Source organism: Phyllostomus hastatus, unplaced genomic scaffold (assembly GCF_019186645.2).
Source record: "Phyllostomus hastatus isolate PE091 unplaced genomic scaffold, TTU_PhHast_1.1 phas_scaffold_93, whole genome shotgun sequence".
NCBI classification, from domain to species: Eukaryota; Metazoa; Chordata; class Mammalia; order Chiroptera; family Phyllostomidae; genus Phyllostomus; species Phyllostomus hastatus.
This window is the reverse complement of record NW_025334042.1, coordinates 45115002-45136064: the sequence shown is the minus strand read 5'-3', so window position 1 is coordinate 45136064 and position 21063 is coordinate 45115002. Positions and strand designations below refer to the sequence as shown.

The 21063-nt window shown below is 46.6% G+C and overlaps 1 protein-coding gene across 1 annotated transcript; it reads left to right on the top strand.

Annotated features, from left to right (window-relative positions):
* Window positions 1-920: 920 nt before the first annotated feature.
* EMP1 (epithelial membrane protein 1) lies at window positions 921-20267 on the top strand. Its single transcript, XM_045829418.1, has 5 exons — window positions 921-1065; window positions 14742-14853; window positions 16699-16795; window positions 16908-17048; window positions 17979-20267. The coding sequence occupies exons 2-5, from the start codon at window positions 14776-14778 to the stop codon at window positions 18143-18145; spliced, it is 483 nt and encodes a 160-aa protein (XP_045685374.1). The 5' UTR covers window positions 921-1065; window positions 14742-14775; the 3' UTR covers window positions 18146-20267.
* Window positions 20268-21063: the final 796 nt, after the last annotated feature.

The window sequence follows — 21063 nt, the reverse complement described above, 5'->3', positions numbered from 1 at the left end:
CACACAGCCAGTCACACAGATAATAAAGGGGAGAGCTGGGCTTGAACCCAGGTATCTGGGCCTCCTCTCCAGTGGAATGCCTGGCTGTGGGGTCAGATGACTCCTCCGGCTCCTCCCGGCTCTAGTCCTGAGTGAAAGAGGAGGGGTGCAGGGAAGCCTTGATGATTATGCTCTGGGCCAAGCACACGAAAGTCGATTGCGGAGCAAGGTCCACAGGATTAGTGCATGGAGATCAGAGAGCAAAGTTATCGGCCAGCGGACTTCCTCCCAAATGTGTAAAAGCCACATGGGCACTCACAGGGCAGAATGATGATAAATCAGTCTGCTGTCACCAGAGCTCCTTCACTCAGAGGCAGGGTGACCTGGACTTTTGGTGTGTCCCCTTCCACTTCCAGGGCCCCACCTTACAGGACAGTGCACCAGGGTCAGACAGGGAAGTAAATAAGTAAATCTGATCATTCTTGATCGTGAGCAGCAGCTGATGCATTTGATGGGAGAGGAAGAATGGGACTCTCCTTTGATGATTAAATAGAATTTCCAGGGGCAGGACACTGCCCCTCTTCCTCCCCCTCCCCAGATGAAACTATGAGCAGATAACTTGTGCTCTGCCTTATCCCCTTGGTAACCGAGACTCCTTTTTCGTAAGGAGGAATGGGCTTCGGTAAACAGATCTATTTGTGTGACTTCTATTACTCATTTGAAGCCATGTCAGTCTTTTTTCCACTGTGGTCTGTGTGTCTGAGTCAGAGGGAGCCTAAACAGGCCTCTGAATTGATGGCTCACTCCCAGCCTCTCTTGACTGACTGCCAGCCTAAGCAGGGCGTAGCTTACCAGCAAATCTTTTTTTTTTTTTTTTTAAAGCCAGACTGATTCATAGAAACTCCTTTAAAACAGAGTGAAAAGAAACCGCCCATCACACACCCCAGCACACCAGCGCAGGAAACTTATAACCTCGGGAGGCAGGTCCCTCCCTTCACTGTGGTCACAAAGCTCCAGAAGAGCAGAAGAGCCACCCGCAGCCGCCAGCTCCTGCCACTCGAGGTGCCTCTGTCGCCGGATCCTCAGGTAGGACAGCTCCCAACCCTGTGAGGAAACAGGATTCTTTCCTTTCCACTGCTCTCCTTCTTCTGACTTCATCTATGTCCTGCTTTTTCTTTCCCCCTTTGTGATTTTTCTGTGATTCCTTGAAATGAATCCTTGAAACTTTTGGCTGAAAGTAGATACTGAGACAACTTTTTCCTTAAGGTTCAGAAAAATGTATTGGGACGGTGGGATGTGGAGAGGGTCAGGGAATTCAGTGGGGCTGGGCTGTAATTACGTCCTGCAGTACCTGGGTTCTCGCTCTGAAGATGTGAAGGGAGCAGGGACTTTGGAACACACCTGGACAGGACCGTCTTTATGGAGGAAACGCTGCGCACCTTTGAAATGACAAGCCGCGCTGGCCACATGTTTTCCATTCCTCCATTTTGATTCAAATTGCTTCGGGACTTGAATTGTGATTCTGCTTGTTGGTTGTTTGCGGGTCTTTCTGGGGTGGCGGTGGGTAGAGAGCTGCTTTTCAGATTGTTTTTGCTGTTGCTTTTACTGCTGCCTTTTTGCTTGTTCATTCACTTCTGTTTGAATTTAAGTGGTTTTTCCTCCCCACAGGGTGGGACAAGAGAGGGGTTTTGTTTAAAGAAAACCGTTAGAGCAAGAAGAGGAGGGAGGGAGAGACAGAGCGAGACAGAGAGAGAGAGGGAGAGGGAGGGGGAGAGAGAGAGAAGAGGGGAGCAACTGGTGTTTCAAATAAAACGCGGGAGGGGCTGACTTGATGAAACTAGGAGCCTGATGCAGATCCCAGATCTTCTCTCCTTGGCCAGATGCGCGAGTTGGGAGAGGCGAGAGGGAAGCTGGATTTGGGGGGGAGGGTGGGGCAGGGCGACGTCATCTGTTCCTGTACCACAACTGTGGCATGGCTTTGTGCTTCCACCCCAGAAATAGCTGAATTTTAGTGCTGAGTGGAAAGTTGGTATATCAGAAGTGATCAAAAAACATTTTTTTTTAGATGGATGTGGACTTTTTCTGCAGGGAAGCCAGTGATTGTTTGGGCACATTTGTCTTCTCACTCTTTTCCAAATTGTGATTGTCAGATGCACAATTTGACTGTGCCGATCACGAAGTGAATCTGGAGAAAGGAAGGAGGGTGATTTGTGTTTTCTGCTTTTTTTTTTTTTTTTTTTGGTTAGCATTTTGGTTAGGTGTGGCCCGTTTCAGCATAGATACTGGTGGATTTACCACCCCCACCCCCCAACCCAGCATAAACAAGATGAGGAAAATGACAGGATTCAGCTTGTCTGATGAAATTAGACTTTTCCTTTAGAAATGCAGTCTGTTGGAAGGGAAGATTGAAGTGTAATCAGCCTGTGTACATTGTACAGGCAACGCTCCTAGTAAAACTGCCTGCAGGGGGATGACTAAGTAAATTCAAGGGCAACTTTTCAAGATGCAGAGAACTCTTACATTTGCTTAAAAGGTTTATTATTTCCAGATTACCTTGGATGTGGACTAGGGAAGCCATTATTAAGTTGATAGTAATGGTATTCTATGAAATCAGTACAAATCTTTTAGTTCTATGCAGGTTAAAACTAATGAGCTAACTTAACCAGTCAGCAAATAGAAAATACTGAAAATTCTGGGGGTGTAAACTGTCATGGATTGCACTATTTGCGCAGCGTTTCGCATTATACTGTAGTTTTATACATGAAAAAGTAGGCTGTGTGCTGTTTCCTGGGCTTTGAGGGCAACTGAAAAAAATGCTACTCTGGTTCCCGCCTTCCCCTCTTCCTCCCAGAAGTGGTGAGAGAGCCCGTAGCTGCAGCAGCGTTTCTGGAATGCAGCTGGAAGTCATCGACAAGGCTGAACTGCGAGGGTTATGTTCCCCTCCCCTGCTGCCTCCCACCCGCGCAGGAGGATCGGATTCCACCCCAGACTCTGAAGAACGGGTGGGGGCGGGGGCTGTCTGGAGGGCGGCTGGACGTCCGGTCTGGCGGCTGGTGGGAGGACCCCCCAGACTGCCATGGTTTGAGGGGACTAGACGGTGCTGGGAGCTGTCCGAAGGCCATCAAGGACCAACCCAGAACAGATCACATCCCAGAACAGACACTGGCTACCTCCCAAGAGTACAGGGCAGACCTCTGAGAAAGGGAAGACATCCTTCCACAGACCACTGAAAAGACTTACTGTGGCATTCTCAACTCTTCCCGCTTCCGCCCTGAGACCAGAGCAGGGGACCTTGTGGTTACCAGGGGCAACATCTGGACTTGGGGATGGGGGCAGTTATTACTGAATGGGCTTCACCAAGACCATCCTGGGGATGCAGACCCTCTTGGCCTGGTCTGGGTGGCTCCGTGGGTTTTGTCTGGTTCATGCTGGACCCACCGAGATCAATGGTTCCTGCATGAAAAAAGCAAAATGGCTTTTTTAAAAAGAGGCTTCTCAGAGGCGGATGGGGAACATGTTTGAAAAGTGGCCACAGAGAAAGGCACAAGACAAATTTAGTTATATTCCACTCTTAATTTTGTTCATTGAATTCTTGGTCTGGGAAGAACCTTGAAGGTCAAGTCTATTACTCTCCTACCAAATGCAGAAATCGTACTTTTACACCACCCCGGACAGATGGCCATTTGACATTTCTTTAAAACTTCGGGGAATTTTTGGGGATGGAGCTCACTGCCTCAGAGTGCACCCCATGCTCATGCCCCTTCACCGGACAGCTCTGGTTATTGGAGTCTCTTAAATCTGGCAAATTGGTTTCTTTACAACTTCCATTCTTTATTCTAGTTCTGTGGTCCTGTAGTGACCCAGAAAATATCTATTCCATTTTTGTTGTTGCTGCTCCACCCAACGCTCCTTATGCCCTAAATCTTTAACCCTTACTGAATACTTACTGGGTAAAACTTGGTTAGTATTAATATTACGGCCTGACACTCAGCAAGAGGGGCAGGAAACATTTTGAAGCTTTGAAACTGTGCATGTAGTAAACTGTGGCCATATGATTTGATTCTGAGATATTTCCTTCTCTGCACATGAATATGGTTCCTTCTTTAAGTTACTACATGTATATAAAAAAGCTCAGAGACATTCCAGACTCTCAGATATGCATACTTGGGGGACACACCCAATTGCTACTTATAAGGTCACGGTTAAATCAATTTAATACTAGACACAGAGGCTTCTAACTTGGCCCTGTGGGGTTGTCTCTTACCTTGGTCCATAGTTCATGTAGCCCATGCCTTTACACTGTAACCACCTGTCATGGTAACTCTGGGAACAGGCTGCCAATCCAGTGTAAGCTCGGTGTCACTGCTGGCAGGCAGTCTGGATGTCAGTCCCTTAAAGAGAGTTCATCGTCCCAGCCAGGGCAGAGCCAGAATTTTCTGACCATAAACTTCCCATTTCCAACCCTCTTCCCAGTTCTGCCCAGATGACTCCGGAGTTTATTCAGTAATGAAGGGGGCTCCAATGTGGTTCCGATTAGTAGTTTACTTGACTTTCCCACACTCTCCCCAAACACACGTCTCACGATCTACTCTGTGACACTTCAGTCCCTGTGCTGTGACTGGGTAAATCGTTTCTCTTAATTTCATTGTAAGGTCCACTGATGTGACACATAAAGATAAAGCTATAAACACTTATGGAGATTGCTGTTTTCTGTTTTCTAAAACAGATTTTATTTTTAGAGAGAGGGGGAGGGAGAGAGGAAGAGAGGGAGAAAAATATTGATGTGAGAGAGACACGTTAATCAGTTGCCTCTCGTGCATGCCCTGACCCGGGACCAAACCTGTAGCCCAGGCATGTGCCCTGACTGGGAATCGAAGCAGGGACTTTTTGCTTTGCGGCATGATGCCCAACCAACGGAGCCACACCGATCAGGGCTTCTCTTTTGTTTTAACAAAGTATTTGGGTTAACGTTTCCTTCCCTGTTGTGGAAAAGGCGTTTTCCTAGAACTAAAATGGACTCCTCTGCTCCTGGTGCTGGCAGCCTTCTGTGGATCTGGCAGTCTCTGTATTTTCTGAGCCTATTTCATAAAATCTCTCTTCCAAGGGCATAAGTGAAATTGAGAGCCCTTTAAGCACAGGCTGACCTGGTGGCAGAAATCCTGGAGTAGATGCAAGGTGGCTTAACAGGAAGACGAGGGGCTGGGGTCTTGTCCCGATGCTGCCGTGTGACCATGATTAGGTCATCTGTCTTCTCAGTTGAGGAGACTGAACTTGGTGGTATCCACTGCCCCTTGTGGCTCTGAAACTCTATTGTTCTAAGGTCCTAACATTCCTGTTTTGAGAAATCCTGGACTCATTTTAGTAGCGAGTTCAATCCATAAAAATAGGAAAGTGGAATGAGGCAACACGTTGCATTGAAACAGGTGTTTGAAGGACTGAGGACCCAGGCGGTTTCCTCTGCTGCGTCAGCTTGGAGATTCCTTAGGTGTGGTGTGGGCGGCCTTTATCATCCAATAGCAATGAGCACTCACCCAGCTTGGGGATGAAAAGGAAGAGGTTGATTAATGAAACAAAAAGGAGCCAGCTCAGATGAGGAGGGGCAGGCTAGCTAAGCCTGCTAAGACTGAGAACAGACAGGGACCAAATGAGGCTCAGGGAGAAACTGAGCAGGTCCTGGGAAAGGAGCTCCACCCTCTTCTCGGGGAGGGAGACCCTGCAGCATGAGGGTGTGGCTGCATAGGTGTGTATGGGAACCATTGAGGAACAAATTGAGAGGAGGAAAGGGAAGGTGCAAGCAGGAGATGGCGGGGAAGGAGTGAGTGGGACTGCCTGTGGTTCTCCGGGGCCCCTGTGTTAGGGCAAAGCAAAGGTGCAAACACAAAGGCCTGGGAAAGGAAGAAAAATCGAGTGGTGAGAGGAAGACCAAGGTGCTGAAAGAGCAAGATAGAAGCATGAGGATGTTTCCACTCCTAAGTCTCTCCCGTCTTGTTCTGGGACCACCTGCCCTCAGTGTTTCAGGATCTTCCTTGGGGTCAAATACTCTGTTCTTTGTGCCGGTGAAGAATCTTCTGTTGCTCAGGCACAAATGTTGGTCAACACATCCTTGCTATCATTTGTGTTTCCATGGAATATTTGTGCTAGTAGGGTGGTAATTTTCCCAACATTTCTCCCCTTCTCAGGTCAGAGCTGACAGCTAAATGAGTTTTTTGATACTTAGACTTATTTCAAATAATTGAAGGACCCTCCTCAGCGGCCTGGAGCTACAGCGTGGTGGAGAGAGCATTACTGTCCTGAATGATGAGTTGGGCACGGGGGTGTGTTCATACTTAGCTCAAAGAATGCTGAGGCCTGGAGCTTCCCTTTGCTTTGTGCTTCAGTGGGGAGGGGACTCCATGCTGTGGGTGGGGGCAGCTCATCTCAGGGTTTTCAGTGTGGGGGTGGATGGGTTTGGGTCTTTGGTGGCCAGGAAGGAAGAAGCAGCAGCCCTTGCAAGAGACTTTGTTTTTGCCAGTGGCCCTGTTTTGAGGGGCTGTGTTGACCCTCCGATTAACTAGGAGGTAGCAGGAGGAACAGAGTGAAGTTCCAGAAGTCTGCTGGACTCTAAGACTGACACAGGAGAGAGATCACCCTGGAGTGAAGAGGCCTGGTCTAGATGCCGGGAGATGGTGGGCTTTGACTCTGATCCTGTTTTTCCTCTGGGGACCCCCACTTCTTCCTTTGTCAAGGGATTGGACGGAATAACCTAACCACCTCTGAATTTCTAAACAACCAATTGCCCTTCAAAAGAGAAACAAAACCCACAGCCCACCCAGAGCTTTCCCAGGACACCTCTGGTTTAGGGGGAGGGTCCTAGCCAGCTAGTCGCCACCCCTCAAGGCTGCAGTTTTGCTGGTTGAAGCATGTTGCCGCCATCTACTGTCGACCCGCCCAAGCGCCGCTGGGGCTGGGCCACACCTTGATATTTCTTCCCAAACCCTAGTTATTATCTTGGCAACCTCTCCCTTGAAGACATTCTGGCTGCCAGAACACTCTTCTTTGTCAGAAGCAGAAGACATTGAAGCTTCCGTCCTCGCCCAGGAGACCTCTCCAGATGGCCTGACCAGCTGCAGTCTGGGGGCGTAGCCTAGGCCTGCTTCTTCGCAGCCCAAGGCTGGCCTCAGCCTTTGCAGTTGTGGCCCTGAACCACCCCCTCGCCGGACACGATGGAGGACAAGGAAATAGGAGAGACATATTATTCTCCACGGGAGCATTTGCAAAAACAAGATTCGTGCTGTGTGTTTGCCTTTAGCGTAGTTGTTGGTGCTCAGAGTCTGCCAGAGAAGCGTAGAGCCCATTTCTCTGGCCCCAGCCTCTCATTTCATGTGACTGAACAAAAAGAATCACCAACAACCACAGAGCCTGTACTTACTGTGAGGCACGATCCCTTTAATCCTCACATCAGCCCAAGGAGGTTTACAGACCACAGTTACCAAGCGGTGGAGTCAGCAAATCACCGCAGTATATACTTTACTTATCTTACAATCTTATATGTCAATTACACCTCAGTAAAACTGAAATGAAAAAAAAAGAAGTGGTAGAGTCAGGATTTGAACCGTGAACCTGTGCACCTCACCATTAGGTACTGTCTCTCTAGGAACCACTGACCAGAGAGGTTGTGTGATTTTCCCAAAGTCAGCCGTTGGTCAGAGGACGAGTTTTTTTTATGAGAAGCTGGTTTTCTAATAGGTGCTCTTTCTTTTTAAAAAATATCATGCTTGTCCCCCACCCCCACCCCCTGGTTTCTTCTCCCTAATTATGTGAGAGTCTATACCAGTGCCGGATAAATGCTACCCTCTCCATAATAACCCCATTCACAGTGGCCGGCATTTGGGAGATGCAGTCTCTGTCCCCGCAGGACCCTGAAAAAATAGATGTTTTCCTTGGAGCATGTGGATCCTTGTTACTCTTCCTGCTTGATGGCTGATTTCCTCCAGGTTACAGAAACTTCCCTGCAGTTAAAAACACGAGGCCTGGGATGATGTGTATAGTGAGGTGCAACCCGGAGCTCATTCCTTCCACCCCAAGCATCAGATATCCTGAGGCAGGAGGAAATGGCCCTTTAGGAGGCTTTTTCTCCACATGTTTCCCACGGAGAAATGAATGTCCCCCTCCCCCAGCCCTATGTGAAAACAGTGTTTAGAATGGAAAGTACACTTGACATGAAACAACAATAGCAATGGCCAGAAAAGCTCATCCAAGGTCCCATCCACTGGGCCTGACTTTCATCCCAGCCTTTTCCTCCTCCGGACACGTCCTCTACGGCTGCTCCCAGAAGAGAGCGTTTCCTTTTCTGCTTTTGTGTTCAGTGGCCATTCATTTTTGCCAACTCGAATGACCCTCCGTGGGAAGCAAACGCATAAAAAAGAAACAAACAAAAGCAAAATGATCTTGACGTGTGGAGGATAGGAAGACGTGCGTGCCGCCGCCCTGCACAGCGTCCCGAGGGAGAAGCAGCCGCCGAAGTTTCGGGCGTCCCGCTGAGGAAGACGGCGCAGAGACACGGGCTGACTCATGGAGATCATATGACCGGGAGCAGCGTGGCCTTTCACTCCTCCTGTGCCTCGGAGGAAGCAGCGTGTCTTTGGTCAGACGGTGTGAGAATGCTTTCTTCCAAGTTTGCAGTTATCCGGAGAGAGAGTGGGATGTCGCTGTTGGAAAGACATCAGTCAATGAAAAGGCGGAATCGTGTCTTGCAGCAGAGGAATCTCAGGACTGTGTTCTAATATGATAGAGATTTGGGAACCTGAAGTGATGTCCTCTGGCTAATTCTCTGATAACCTGATTGTTCTGCAAAGGTAACCATTTGAGAAAAGGGCTGAAGAGGAAGCTTTAGCCAAAGGACAGGACTCAACGCAGGGGGAGTCGTTGCCAAGGGCAAACTCTGGTGCTTTGTCAGAAGGACTTCCTAACTGGGGGAGGAGGGTGTCTGAGTAGGCAGGCAGTTCTCTGTGACCAGAGGAGTGCAGGCATGATTCACACAGTTCTTTGGTATGGCTTGATAGATGAGCTTCCATGTCCTGCGGAGGAACGTTAAAGCTCCCCTCTGCATTCAGAGATTCTGTAACTTAAAGAGATAGAGAGAAATGTTAAACCTGTGGACAAATGAGTGTTTAGAAATTTAATTATCTTTGCATTAACTTACTTCTTCTGGAATAAAAGGCACTGAACACAGTGCCTTCCAGAACACTATAATACCCCTATATATTCAAGTGTCCAAGGTACTCAAGAAACATATATTTATATAGGTATTTCTATGGAAACATGTAACAGAGTTTACATGTAAAAAGATGCTCAATACATAGTTATGATAATATATAAATACTGTCTAAAAATAATAAAGGACAAGAGTTCAGGTATGTTAAAAAATGAAATATCCTCTAGAATTCTGTTGTTTATTTTAAAGCCTGCAGTCACTTTGACATTCATTATTTTTCTACCAAGAACAAAATATATTTGCTTGCTGAACAGATATTTATTTGGTGCCTATCATAGGCAAGACTCTTTTTTCAGGAACTTAGAATCTTTGGAATGGGGGAGCCAAACATTTCCCAAATAACTGTTACCAGGCAGGCGGCCACTAGTGGTTTTAATACAGGGCTATGGAAGTGCTCTAGCTTAACTGGGGGAAATGCCGACTTCTGACCTCTGTAAGTGGGAAGGCTTCCTAGAGGGGGCAGGATTTGAGCTTTTTGGAAAGAATTTTATAGGTAGTTACTGGAGAAAGGGCATTCTTTTCCTTTTTGAGACCAAATTCCTAAGATCCTCAAATTTCTCGGATCACCAGGGCCAGCGTGCATGCAGTGTGTGGAGTCAGTCTCTTTCCTGGTGCGGGGAAGTCTGGAGGGTTTTGAGCAGAGGGGTGGCATGGTCAGATAACACTGGCAGTGTGGAGGGCATAGCAGAGGGCAGGATCTTGGGAGAAGCTGATGCTCTGGTCCAGACTAGGACCAGAACTGGACCAGAACAATGGGAAGTAAAGAATGGATGCAAGATGAATAATGGAGGAAGATGTTTTGTGCAATGAAACTGGGATGAGAGGAAGGAGAAATAGGGAACTTAGCATCTGGCTGTTACTGCTCTGTTTTCCCCAGAAAAGCCTGGGCCATCTTAGGCTGCCAGGGAAATGGCCCAACTGCTTTGTCTAGCCAGCCAGAGCCACAGGCTTCCCAGAAAGCTCTCTTGCGCCATGTGGTAGATGGTGTCTCCATGCTGCCATTGTCTGGGAGAATCTCACCCACTCTCAGATGAATCATGGGTTTTGCACTCTGAGGAACTCTGTCCCCGGGACTCTGCCCCGGGGACTCTGACCCATGGGACTCTCCTGCTGCTCACACTGCCCTCAGCCTCCCTGTTTCTGATTATGTTATACTGCCAGGCTCAGGGTAGGTCTTCCATGACTCAGGCCCAGGATTTCCACCACTTCCTTTGCTGGAGAAGTAGGTTTTGGGTTACTCTGTCTTATTGTATTGCTCCCAATTGTTGTACCTCAGATGGCCCTTAAAGAGCCTCTTTCCCCAGACTCCAGGGGAAGCTTAATAAACTCACAACAACATGGCAGGAAGACGTTATGTGACCTGGAGCTCAGCAACCCAATTACCAACATTTTTATTTGCATTAATTAATTAATTAAACCAACATTTTTGGAAGTCAATTATTCACAAACTTCTTTAGTATTAGTTGCTCACTAAAAAAGGAAAGGTGTCCACAGGGGCCTGATTAACTTCTCGTGGTCAGAGGGCCGTAGAAGGGCTAGGCTGCCTTAACAAAGGCAAAGAGGCAACTGGAGGCAGTCTCAGAGCTATGTTCCCTCGGTTCTTTCATTTGCGGGTGCCAGTGTCACAGGGGGTCCAGACCCTGATAAGAATTTAAGTGGATGGAGACACCAGGAGAGAGCAGTTGTGCCCCGGGCCCACACGCGGTAGTCATTTACAGCTCCAGTCAGCCGCAATGGTGATCCTCAGGGTCATTTCCATGAATTGTAGTAAATTTCCTATTAGTGAAGAATTTAACCAAATCTAGAACAGTGAGTGGTTGTGACGCTTGTGTCTGGGACAGGTACATAAAGAGACTGCTTCTCTAAAGTGGCCTGGGCGTGGTGGGGAGGAAAGGAGAAGCCTGGTCAGAAACAAAGATGGCGCTGGCGGAAAGGGAACTGGCAGGCCCGCGCTCGAGCGCAGGGAGAAGAACCGGGGAGGGATCACAGAGAACCGATGGGTGGCTTTAAGTCTCTTACTTCCATTTTTATTAACAGTCACTTCTCTAGAGTCAACGTCCGTGCCTCCTCTATTGTCCTGTTTCCCACTCAGCCCCATGGAGCCTTATCCATGCCTGTTGCAAGCATGTTGGGTTGGTGAGGGTGAGCGGGGAGATCTCACTCTGCTTACTGGGGTGGGTGGAGAAATGTGTTGCTGGAACCCCTCAGAATACAGTCAGTGAATATCCTACCCTTTAAGGGCAGTGTGAGTCGACTGGCTCTGGTGGCCTGGGTCTGAGAATCTAAGCACCATGAATAACGCTATTGTTAAGGGAGTTCCCAACAATCATCTGACAAATTTAGGGGCTGCCTGGTGCACTAAATGCTCAGAGAGAGGCAGGCATTGCACCCAAGAACTCAGAATTGCAATGCAGTTATTGTCTACTTCTGGGTTCCAGCTATCTAGCTATGTTTAGTGGTGTGCTTTCCATTGGAGACAGCCATCCATAGCATTTTAGGGAATCAATGATTGTTTTAGTGAAGCATGCTGCCAGGAAAGAAAGTTGTAGCAACCAATACTTCCAATGATATAAATGCTCAGAAATGCTGTCTTTTCAGTGCTTTTGTATGAAGCAAGATATATACTGGGGTGGGAAATGAGTCTCCCTGCAACCTACACTGCAAGTGATGGGTGGGTGGAAGTCAAGAGAATGGGATCTGCTGCTGTTTAAACCCCTTCTTCTCTGCTGTTTGTTAGATTCCCAGACATTCACTCATTAGGTCCATAAGGATGGTAAATGGTGTCTCTGCTGGTGGCCATAGTATAGGGACTGAATAGCTGGGGATGATCCAGGCCAGGAATTTAAGAATATAGTTCACTCTGTTTCCGTATATGTTGGAAGGGCCGCTGAAAACAATGGAAGCCCCTCTTTGCTGACAATGGATGACACTGTAGGTATTATGTGATACTCCAGCTAAACAGCCCCTAACTCTGGCTGTCTCCAGCAGCCAGAAACAGAGAGAATTGCTGCTAAGAATACTTGCTGTATTCCAAGACATTGTGCTCCTTTCCTTGCTTGGTGAAGGGATGTGGTACAATCATGGAAATCAGAGATGAAAGAGAGTTGCTTCTTTACTTGATTCCCAACCCCTGCCCCCACCACTCCTCCTGCCTGTGCTGGGCAGGGGACAAGGATCAATGATCAGTGGGGCTTTGGTGTGGATCAGAAGTGAGATATGCAGGCCAGGAACTCCAGTGCCCCGGGGGTGCGTGGATGGGCCGAGGTGGGGGTGCAGGGAGGGGAGAGGGTCTTTGGAACACACTAATGTTTAAGGCATCAAAATGGAGAGTGTGAGCAGGTGCGAATTAGGCTGACCCAGGAGACAGAAAGTGCTGTGAGGTCCCCAGAGCCATGTAAGGCTGTGAAGAATGAACTTTCTCTTCTTTGCTCCTGAGGGTGTGTTCTTAGTGGTCTCACCACTCGAGCAGCAAGGATTAGTCATGATGGCAATTTCTAAGAGGACTGACTTGATTTTAGACACACACCCTTGTGAACTGGTTGGCAGACATCCTATTACTCACACTTAACATGGGGCAGCCTCGTGAGGGCTGGCAACAGCTCTTCAGTTTCATATAATAGCAATAGTAATACTAATAACCACAAGCAAAGCAACCCCCTTAGTACCTGCCACATGCCAGGCGCCAGGCAAGGAGTTTCACATATGTGATCCAATGTAACCCTCGTATTTCCCTCTGCAATTGGTGTTGCCATCTCCCACTTCATATAGGAGGAAACTAAGGCCAAAAGTCAAAAACTTTATATGATTCCAACTCAACCTCTGTCTAACTCCAAAACCTCTTTCACGGTGCATTAAAGTCAAGCAGAAAATTGTGGAAGTGTGCAAGAAACTGGGAAAAGCAAAAATGAATTTGAACGTGGGGCGAATATTCATAACAGACATGAAAGCTCCAAGTTCTCCCCTGGGGTGGCAGGAGAAACTGCATCACTTGTGTCACTCACAGTGACATTGGACAAATTCCTACAAAATGGATTGGGAAGGTGGGTGGGGCTCGTTGGAGGGGATGGTGGGGTGGGGGGCAGAAGTGGGAGCCAGTATCTGTCTCTCACTCCTGGCCTGTAAAGAGCAAGGCACTGTAGTGTTTCCTGAGCAGAGACAAAAGGCCCCTGAAGTGTTGGCAGGAGAGTATTAGTGCTTTCCAGCCAATACCTGGTACAATAGGAAAGTGGCTTGAGCACACTTGAAACTTCAATTAAATAAGGTGGAGTGAGAGAGAGAAGTGGGCAGTGGGACGATGGCAGGAAGTGCAGAGCCATCTCCTGCCTGGGTGGGGACATCCCAGGTTCCCCCTGCCTAGGGTGTGAAGGAGCCAATCAGCCAGAGCCCTTTGCTTTGAAGTCCCTGGGAGCCTGCACTACTTGTGACTGCCTTGGGCATGACCATGCACTCCTGCAGCTGACAAAAATCAGAATAGTCTCCCATGTGCCTCCTCCCCACTTCCTTTACTTTCTGGGTTTTGTGATCAATGGGCTCTTCTTTCTTACACTGCTGAGATTCTGGCTGACCGCTCTTGTTTATCCATGTATATCTTTAATCTCTATTAGTTCCCAATTCTCCCACCATGTGATTTATGCACTTGCCTATCTTCTGTCCTGAGTCATCATGAAGGACTGGAATTTGTGTAAATGTCATGCACAAATAGAAGGCATATTTGGTGGTATCCCAAGCTGCATATTTCTAAAGCCCCCACAACTGTCATGTTGAGTCATAGGAAATATAACAGACTCCCAGACCAATAGCAGATTCCCTACCGTGGGGCAAACACAGCCCAAAGGCCCAGGTACAGTAATACAAGTCTGAAACAGTCAATGAGTAGGCAATCAGACCATTAAACTGTAATTAGGTTGTTACAATTATTGAATACCAAACAGCATTATAATAATAGAAAATGTGGCTCTCACATTTTATATCTCACCTGGGATCAAATTAGTAGCATATTCAGTCTGTGGGATTGAGCAATAGCTGCTGTTCTGTGGAAGGCAACCATCTCTGTTACAATTGCTGGATGAGCAGTGAGACAGAGGCAGGGACACTCCCCAGCGGGAAATGGAAATTTACATGACATCGTTGCACTGGAAATTAGAGTTGTCCAAAGCCCTTTTAAAAAACTCAAGTCCTAGTTTTGGCCTCTAAAACACAAACGAAATAAAATACTAACAGTTATCATAAAATGTTCTCTTTTTTTGAAACAGGCTATATTAGAGAGATGGATTTATAAATACCTGAGATACAGAATTATGTTTATATTTAGGTACATGAAAATAGACAAATAGGCACTTAGGAAACCAAGCTAACTAAATGTTTTTTAGAAATGTACGATAAAATTGCGGTGCTTTTTATTGCAACTTCAGATTTTAGCAGATAGTCCATATGTGTGAGAAAGCTGAATTATCTTCTTGAATCTGATTGTAACCTTTTGTTTTCTATTTGTTTTCTCCTTTCTTCTCAGGACTCTGCACTTGCCAAATCATCAAAAAGCCAAGATGTTGGTATTACTGGCTGGCATTTTTGTGGTCCACATCGCCACTGTCATTATGCTATTTGTTTCCACCATTGCCAATGTGAGTAGTGTTCTTTTGTTCATTCATTCAGGAGTTTAAGCCGCAATCCCTGCCCTTCATGAATTTTCAGCTTAGTTGTGAAAGAAAACACACACTCGCACTTCAAACAACTCAGTAAGAGGAGGATAAAAGTCAGTGTCTGCCTGAAGGCAGTGTCTAGACTGACTCTAGAGGCTGGAGAACTCAGTGAGGCTTCTTCTGTGTCCACAGGAGTCTGGTCAGCTGAGGTGGAGCTTGCAGGACTGGTAATTGGCTGGGCTTTCTCTTGGCATAAGATGAACAGGGGAAGGAGCACAGGGCTGCATTCTAGGCAGAAGTGCTAGCCAAGGGGCCCAGGTAGGAGGGACAGGCTTTGCTCAGGGCATAACTCAGGCACCCAGGTGTCAGGAGCAGAACTTCCCCTCCTTCTGGGAGCCTCGATTAGAAGCAGAGATGGGAGTGAGATGATGAGAAGCTTTGGTCGCCAGACTGACGGATTCAGGTTCTGAGCAGAGAGTAGTAGAGTGTGAAAGTGGAATTTTGCAAGATTATCACTCACTCAAAACAATGTAAAAATAGTGAGGTAGCAAGTCCCTTCTCTCTGAACCTTGGGCTTTTCTGCCCCCTAGTGGTAGTTCATAGCTTCCAATTTGCTTTTCTCGTGCTTTTCTCAGGAAAAACAAGACAGCTCTTTGGACACAAGAACCAAAGCCACCAATCACTAGACAGGCAAATGATGGTTCCAGAATCTGTTTAGGTTCCTGTTACGGTTAAAGGATTTTAAAGGACTTAAAAACCCCATTTTAAATGTAAAAAATTTGTAAAACCCATTTTAATGGGTTTTAAAGTTCAGATAGCTGAGTTTGGCCAACATTGGTGGGTGTGATTACAAGCAAGGCTAATGTAAGCACAGCAGTGATGAGATGGAACCCTTGCCCTCACAGCCTCCTCCAAACTGTCATTCATCTGTTCTGTATGACAGTCCCTGAGCCTCTCAGGGTAATAGGTCTGATAAATGACTGCCAACTATATCAGTGGATGCCAAAATGCTGAATATTGAATCACGAGCAGGCAATTGCATGTCCTTGACATTACCTTTCATGTAACATGCATTTTTACAGACACTCTGTGTGGAGAGTTAGATGTTTGTTTTCCATTCCAGAAAGATAACTGCTATTCTTGGGTCCAGTAAGAGGGGGAGCTGGCACTGTGGTGAGCCTCAGGGACTATATTCTGGACACTTTTCCAATTCCAGCTGACCCCATAGTAAAGCTCTTGCTGCACTGTTTGGCTATGGAATTGCTTTGCATGTTGTGACAATTAAAATTTGATCTTCCTGTTTAAGTGAAAGTGGCGTATTAACTATGCAGACTCATTGGTGTTTTCTTAGTTACCCTTGTGTTTCTTAGTTGTCTCCAGTTGAACATTTTTCCTTACTTTTTTTTCTTTTTAGCTAGGCCCTTACCTGACTCACTCTTGACAGAGTGTATGAGCTTTGTATGAATTGTGCATTCTTAAAACCAATTTCCCCATCCAGGGTTTCCATTTCTTAGAACCTTAGAATTTTGAACCACTGTGGTTAAATTATTTCCTGTTTTTCTTTTCTTTTAACCTGATGAGAAATGTGAAGCCCAGAGAGGCTAGGTAATTTTTCCCTTGGTCACATTTTCTTCTTTCTTTTCTCTTGGGAACTTCGCAATTTCAGTTTTAGGCAAATCTTATTTCCATCAAGAGATGGGTTGTGTAGCCATATTTTTGGCTAAATACGGTGACTTGCTTAAGATTTGGTCCAGGCACAAGCTGATTTGGTATTTAAAGAAGAGGGTTGGTTTTTAAATCCAACTTTTGTTTTCCTCCTGGTTTCAGGTCTGGGTGGTTTCAGATACGACAAAAGCATCAGTAGGCCTTTGGAAAAACTGTACCGAAGGTAACTGCGAGGGAGCCCTGGCGTACGCCCATGAAGGTATCTATAAAGATGTTGTATTCGGAGCTGACCAATCAGGTGAGCCTGAGAACCATCCAGCCTGTCTGGACTGGCCAGCCTAACCCCTTGCTCCCTCGCCCTGTGCCCACAGATGCGCTCAAGGCAGTGCAGGCCTTCATGATCCTTTCCATCATCTTCTCGGTCATCTCCCTCGTGGTCTTCGTGTTCCAGCTTTTCACCATGGAGAAGGGAAACCGCTTCTTCCTCTCGGGTGCCACCATGCTAGTGTGCTGTGAGTACCTGAGGCCCAGCTTCCAGCTTACCCAAGCAAAACTTTACAGTAAACCTTACCATGGATGCTCCTGGCAACTTGAACAGATGAGCACGTGGCTCTGGTTAATTTGTCTTCTTTTTGAGGACCCCTGATAGATGCTTGGAATAAGAACCCTCACTGCTTCCCTTTTTAAGTCTAGTACTCTGAGGCCGCTTCCGAGTGGCGGGCCGCCCACCAGTAGCACTTGTGGGCAAGATGCTTGAAGAGGGCTGACAGGTGGGAGGCCTCAAAAGATAAAAACCACCGCCCCAAGGCTCACGATGATTGCCGTTCTCATCCTCCTGTCATTCTCCCCAAATGCATGCAGTTTGATGGCATGCTTGTGTCCCCAGGCAGCCTGCCCACATGTGCTGGGCCGAGGACATGAGGTGCTGTGTTTGCCCTCACACTGGCAGCCACACAGCCCCGTGCACATGTGAGGGGCCAGATGGCTCTCATTTACCAACAGGACCATAAAACTTGGATCTGGGTAGATCAACAGAACTACTGTTTGGGCCAAACAGCCAGATTTCATTGTCCCAGTGCAGATGAGGAAAATAGGATCTTTTAAAAATTATAGAACACAGGTAACAAACACAAGGCCCCTGGGCTAAATCTGGCCCTCCACCTTGTTTTATCCGACCCAGCACCTTGTTTCTACCTGGCGGCAGTGCCGAGCTCTGGCTTAACTGTTAAGGAGCAGTTATCCTCATACAGTCCTAAAATTACATTCGGCCCTTTGAAGGCAACTGCGAGGTGGATGTGGCCCCCGGTGAAAATGAGTTTGATACCCCTATGTAGAACCTGTTCTTGGTTTTAGTGGGGAAAAAAAAAGACACCCCCCAACCCCAGCCAACCAACCAAACTAACAAACAATAGAACCTTACCTTAACTTTTTTTCCCCTGCAGGGCTATGCATTATGGTTGGGGTGTCCATCTACACTCATCATTATGCGGGTGGTCAGCAGACCTCCTTCTATCAAAGTCACCACGGCTATTGCTTCATCCTGACCTGGATCTGCTTCTGCTTTAGCTTCATCATTGGCATTCTCTACCTGGTCCTGAGAAAGAAATAAGGCTGAACAAGTTTATGGGGATCTGGGGGGTGGGGAGGAGGAAGCCATGGAATCCGGGAGGGAAGTGAAAGTTGCTCTGCAGGAAAAACCAAGACAGGGGAGGGGGGTGGGGGAGGGACACATAAGGGTAGGAGAGGCTGAAGCCCAAACCGTTACTCAGGAGGTTCTCTATGGTCTGGCCCCTGCCCCTGGGAGAAAGCATTTGGCTAGAACTTCCATGTTCCCTAGATGTGGGCCAGAGAGCCTCTCTCTAGCCGCCAGATCGGCCTCCAGCTGTTCTCAGTTACACACGCCGCCTGGGGCCCCACCAGCTGCCACACCACTGGCTCCACTTCCGAGTGTGAATTCTGGGTCTTGCACTGCAGTCCTCAGACCTGCTGCACCAAGTTGAAATAGCGGTACAAGTTCCAGCAAGGGCAGATACTGTTTTATGTTAAATGTGTTAAGCCTGGAGGCCATCCACCCTCCTGACCCGAAGCAAAACATCACATTCCAGTCTGAAGGGCCCACAGGAGGGCTTTGGCCAGTGAGCCATTATTCTTCTTTAGAACAGATATTTCACTCTGTGAAATTCAGTGGTATTTGTGACAAAATGGTAGGAAGAGATGTAGTCATGAAACCAAGTTGGTAGGTTAATTAAACCAAGAAAGAGAACTGTTCACAGTGAAAGGCCTGGGGCACGGTCAGAGCCCAGACCAGACCTCGCACAGCTATCCCTCATGGAGACCTCTTGCTACGGACTTTGCTAGGCCTCTTGCTTAAAGCCAAGGCGGCTCTTCTGGAGTTTCTGTAAGGCCACTAACAACCAATCCTGTGGCGAAAGTGCCACACAAATTATGGGATCACAAGGCAATCTTGTAACAGTGCTGTATTAAAGTTATGATTTTAGGATTCCCTCCCCATGCAATCAATGTTTCTTTTAAATACATAACAAGAGAAAGACAGATATAGCTCCTTGTAACACAATCTGTTACTCTCCCTCTAAATGACAAACTTTTCAGAACATTTTGTCTCATTACCCACATTGGGGGTCAGGACTCCTAGGCTCAGTGGCAATTCCAGCTTTGACACTGGCTGGAGTGGCCACCTGTCAGAGGACCTGCCTACCCTGCTTCCGAGGTGAGACAGGACAATTCTGGAAGCTTATGGAAACACACACACAAACCCAAACCAAACAGCAAACCCTTGGGTGAGAGGTGCTATGTAACTGCAGAGTGTTAAGCACATTAGGTTTAAGTCATGGGAAGAACAGAGTGCCTCTGTTCCCAGGAAAATAAGAAAAGTTCCGTGAGGTAAATAAAAATATAGGTGATGGGCAGATATTTTCTTTAAGAAAAAAACAAATAAACCAACTCTGGTGGTGCCCAGTCAGATGGTAATTGATCTGTCTGTTGCCACAGAGCGTTTCAATATAGGCCTTAGAAGTAGTATGTTATTCCTGGTTAAGCAGGCAAGGCTCTGGCCTGGAGCAGCTATTTTAAGCCATCTCAGATTCTGCCTAAAGAGTTTATTTTAGGAAGACATTTCCTCTTATCACCCTGAGTGGATCTATGTTAGGGAGAATCTGAGACATCTTGCCTACTTTTTGTCTTCCAGCTCTCTCCTCATCCCATTTCTTATATGCTTTTCCTTTCCGGGGAGTTGTTATGCCATGATTGCTGGTATCTATGTAAAAGGACTCCTGCTAGGTGTACTTCTCTATGTTCATTCTGGTTAAGAGGATATTGAGGGCAGACCACCAAATTCTCTGGGCTGGAGGTAGAGAGGTTGGCAAGCAAAAACTGTGGGATGATAGTTTCAAATTATCATTTGATTATCATGTGATTATAGAAGGCTGTTTGACGTGCAGAAGCATACTTACATATCAGATATATCCAAAGGAGATACTCGCATTATGTTAAAACGTCAAACTATGACTGGAGTGAAACATGTATTCCTTTGTCTTTTACTTTTTTCTGTGCCATTTATGTCTCATGTAATTTGCATTACATCGGTGGGTTGTTCTAGTACTGTATTTGGCTTCTTCTTTCATAGATTGATATTTCATATACTATAATTGTAAATATTTTGATACAAATGTTTATAACTCTAGGGATATAAAAACAGATTCTGATTCCCTTCACCGTGTGGATGCTTTCTTTTGAAAAATTATACGAAAATATGGGTGACAGTGACAATTACTCCTACTTAAGTTGTCAATCAGTTTGATTTGGACAACTTGGCATTTATGCAAGTCTTTGGGCACTTCTGGCAATACATTAGGTATTTCTACAATAACTGTTTCAAGCTGAATGTTATTAAATATAGTTTTATCTTGCTTTAATTAAACTCAAGCACAAAATGGGACTTCATAAGCTACTACATTAGAGGGAGGTTATGATCTTGAATCAGAATGGCTTTTGACATTAAAAAATGAGATACTTGCGAGGTTCCTTTGAAAGAGCCAACTCCTCTAACATGCCTTCAATATATAAAGCAATTCACAACAGTGTGCGACACATACGTTTGCAGGAGCCCATTCATTGCATCAACTGGAGCACATCTGTATGTGCTCTTTGAGGAGAAAGCTTTACTGCTCTCTGTGAGCCGTAAGGACAGGAATCCATGCTAGAAAACAGGGTGGACAGCGGGTGCCCCAGCCCCATATCAATACCAATGTGAGAATGGTTGTCGTGTGAAGTCGGCAATCTTCCAGTCCCCTGTGATCTTGGATAAAATGACTTCACAGAGTAGTACACAAAAAAAAAATACACAAAGGAACCAGAAAATCAAACTTCAACGTATTTTAAATTCAATTAATTAAATTGCATTAACTACTGATACCCTCTCAGAGACCTATGCGATTTCCTAGATTGCTTCTGGGACATTAGTATAAAAGGCTACTCTCCTAGGAATTCTTTACCCCACATCATAGGCGC

Bases quoted from the DNA above. Each gene is read 5' to 3' on its own strand.
- EMP1 (XM_045829418.1), top strand. From the start codon at position 14,776: ATGTTGGTATTACTGGCTGGCATTTTTGTGGTCCACATCGCCACTGTC. The intron at 14,854-16,698 runs GTGAGTAGTGTT...TCCTGGTTTCAG, and splicing joins TTGTTTCCACCATTGCCAAT to GTCTGGGTGGTTTCAGATAC. The intron at 16,796-16,907 runs GTATCTATAAAG...CTGTGCCCACAG, and splicing joins CCTGGCGTACGCCCATGAAG to ATGCGCTCAAGGCAGTGCAG.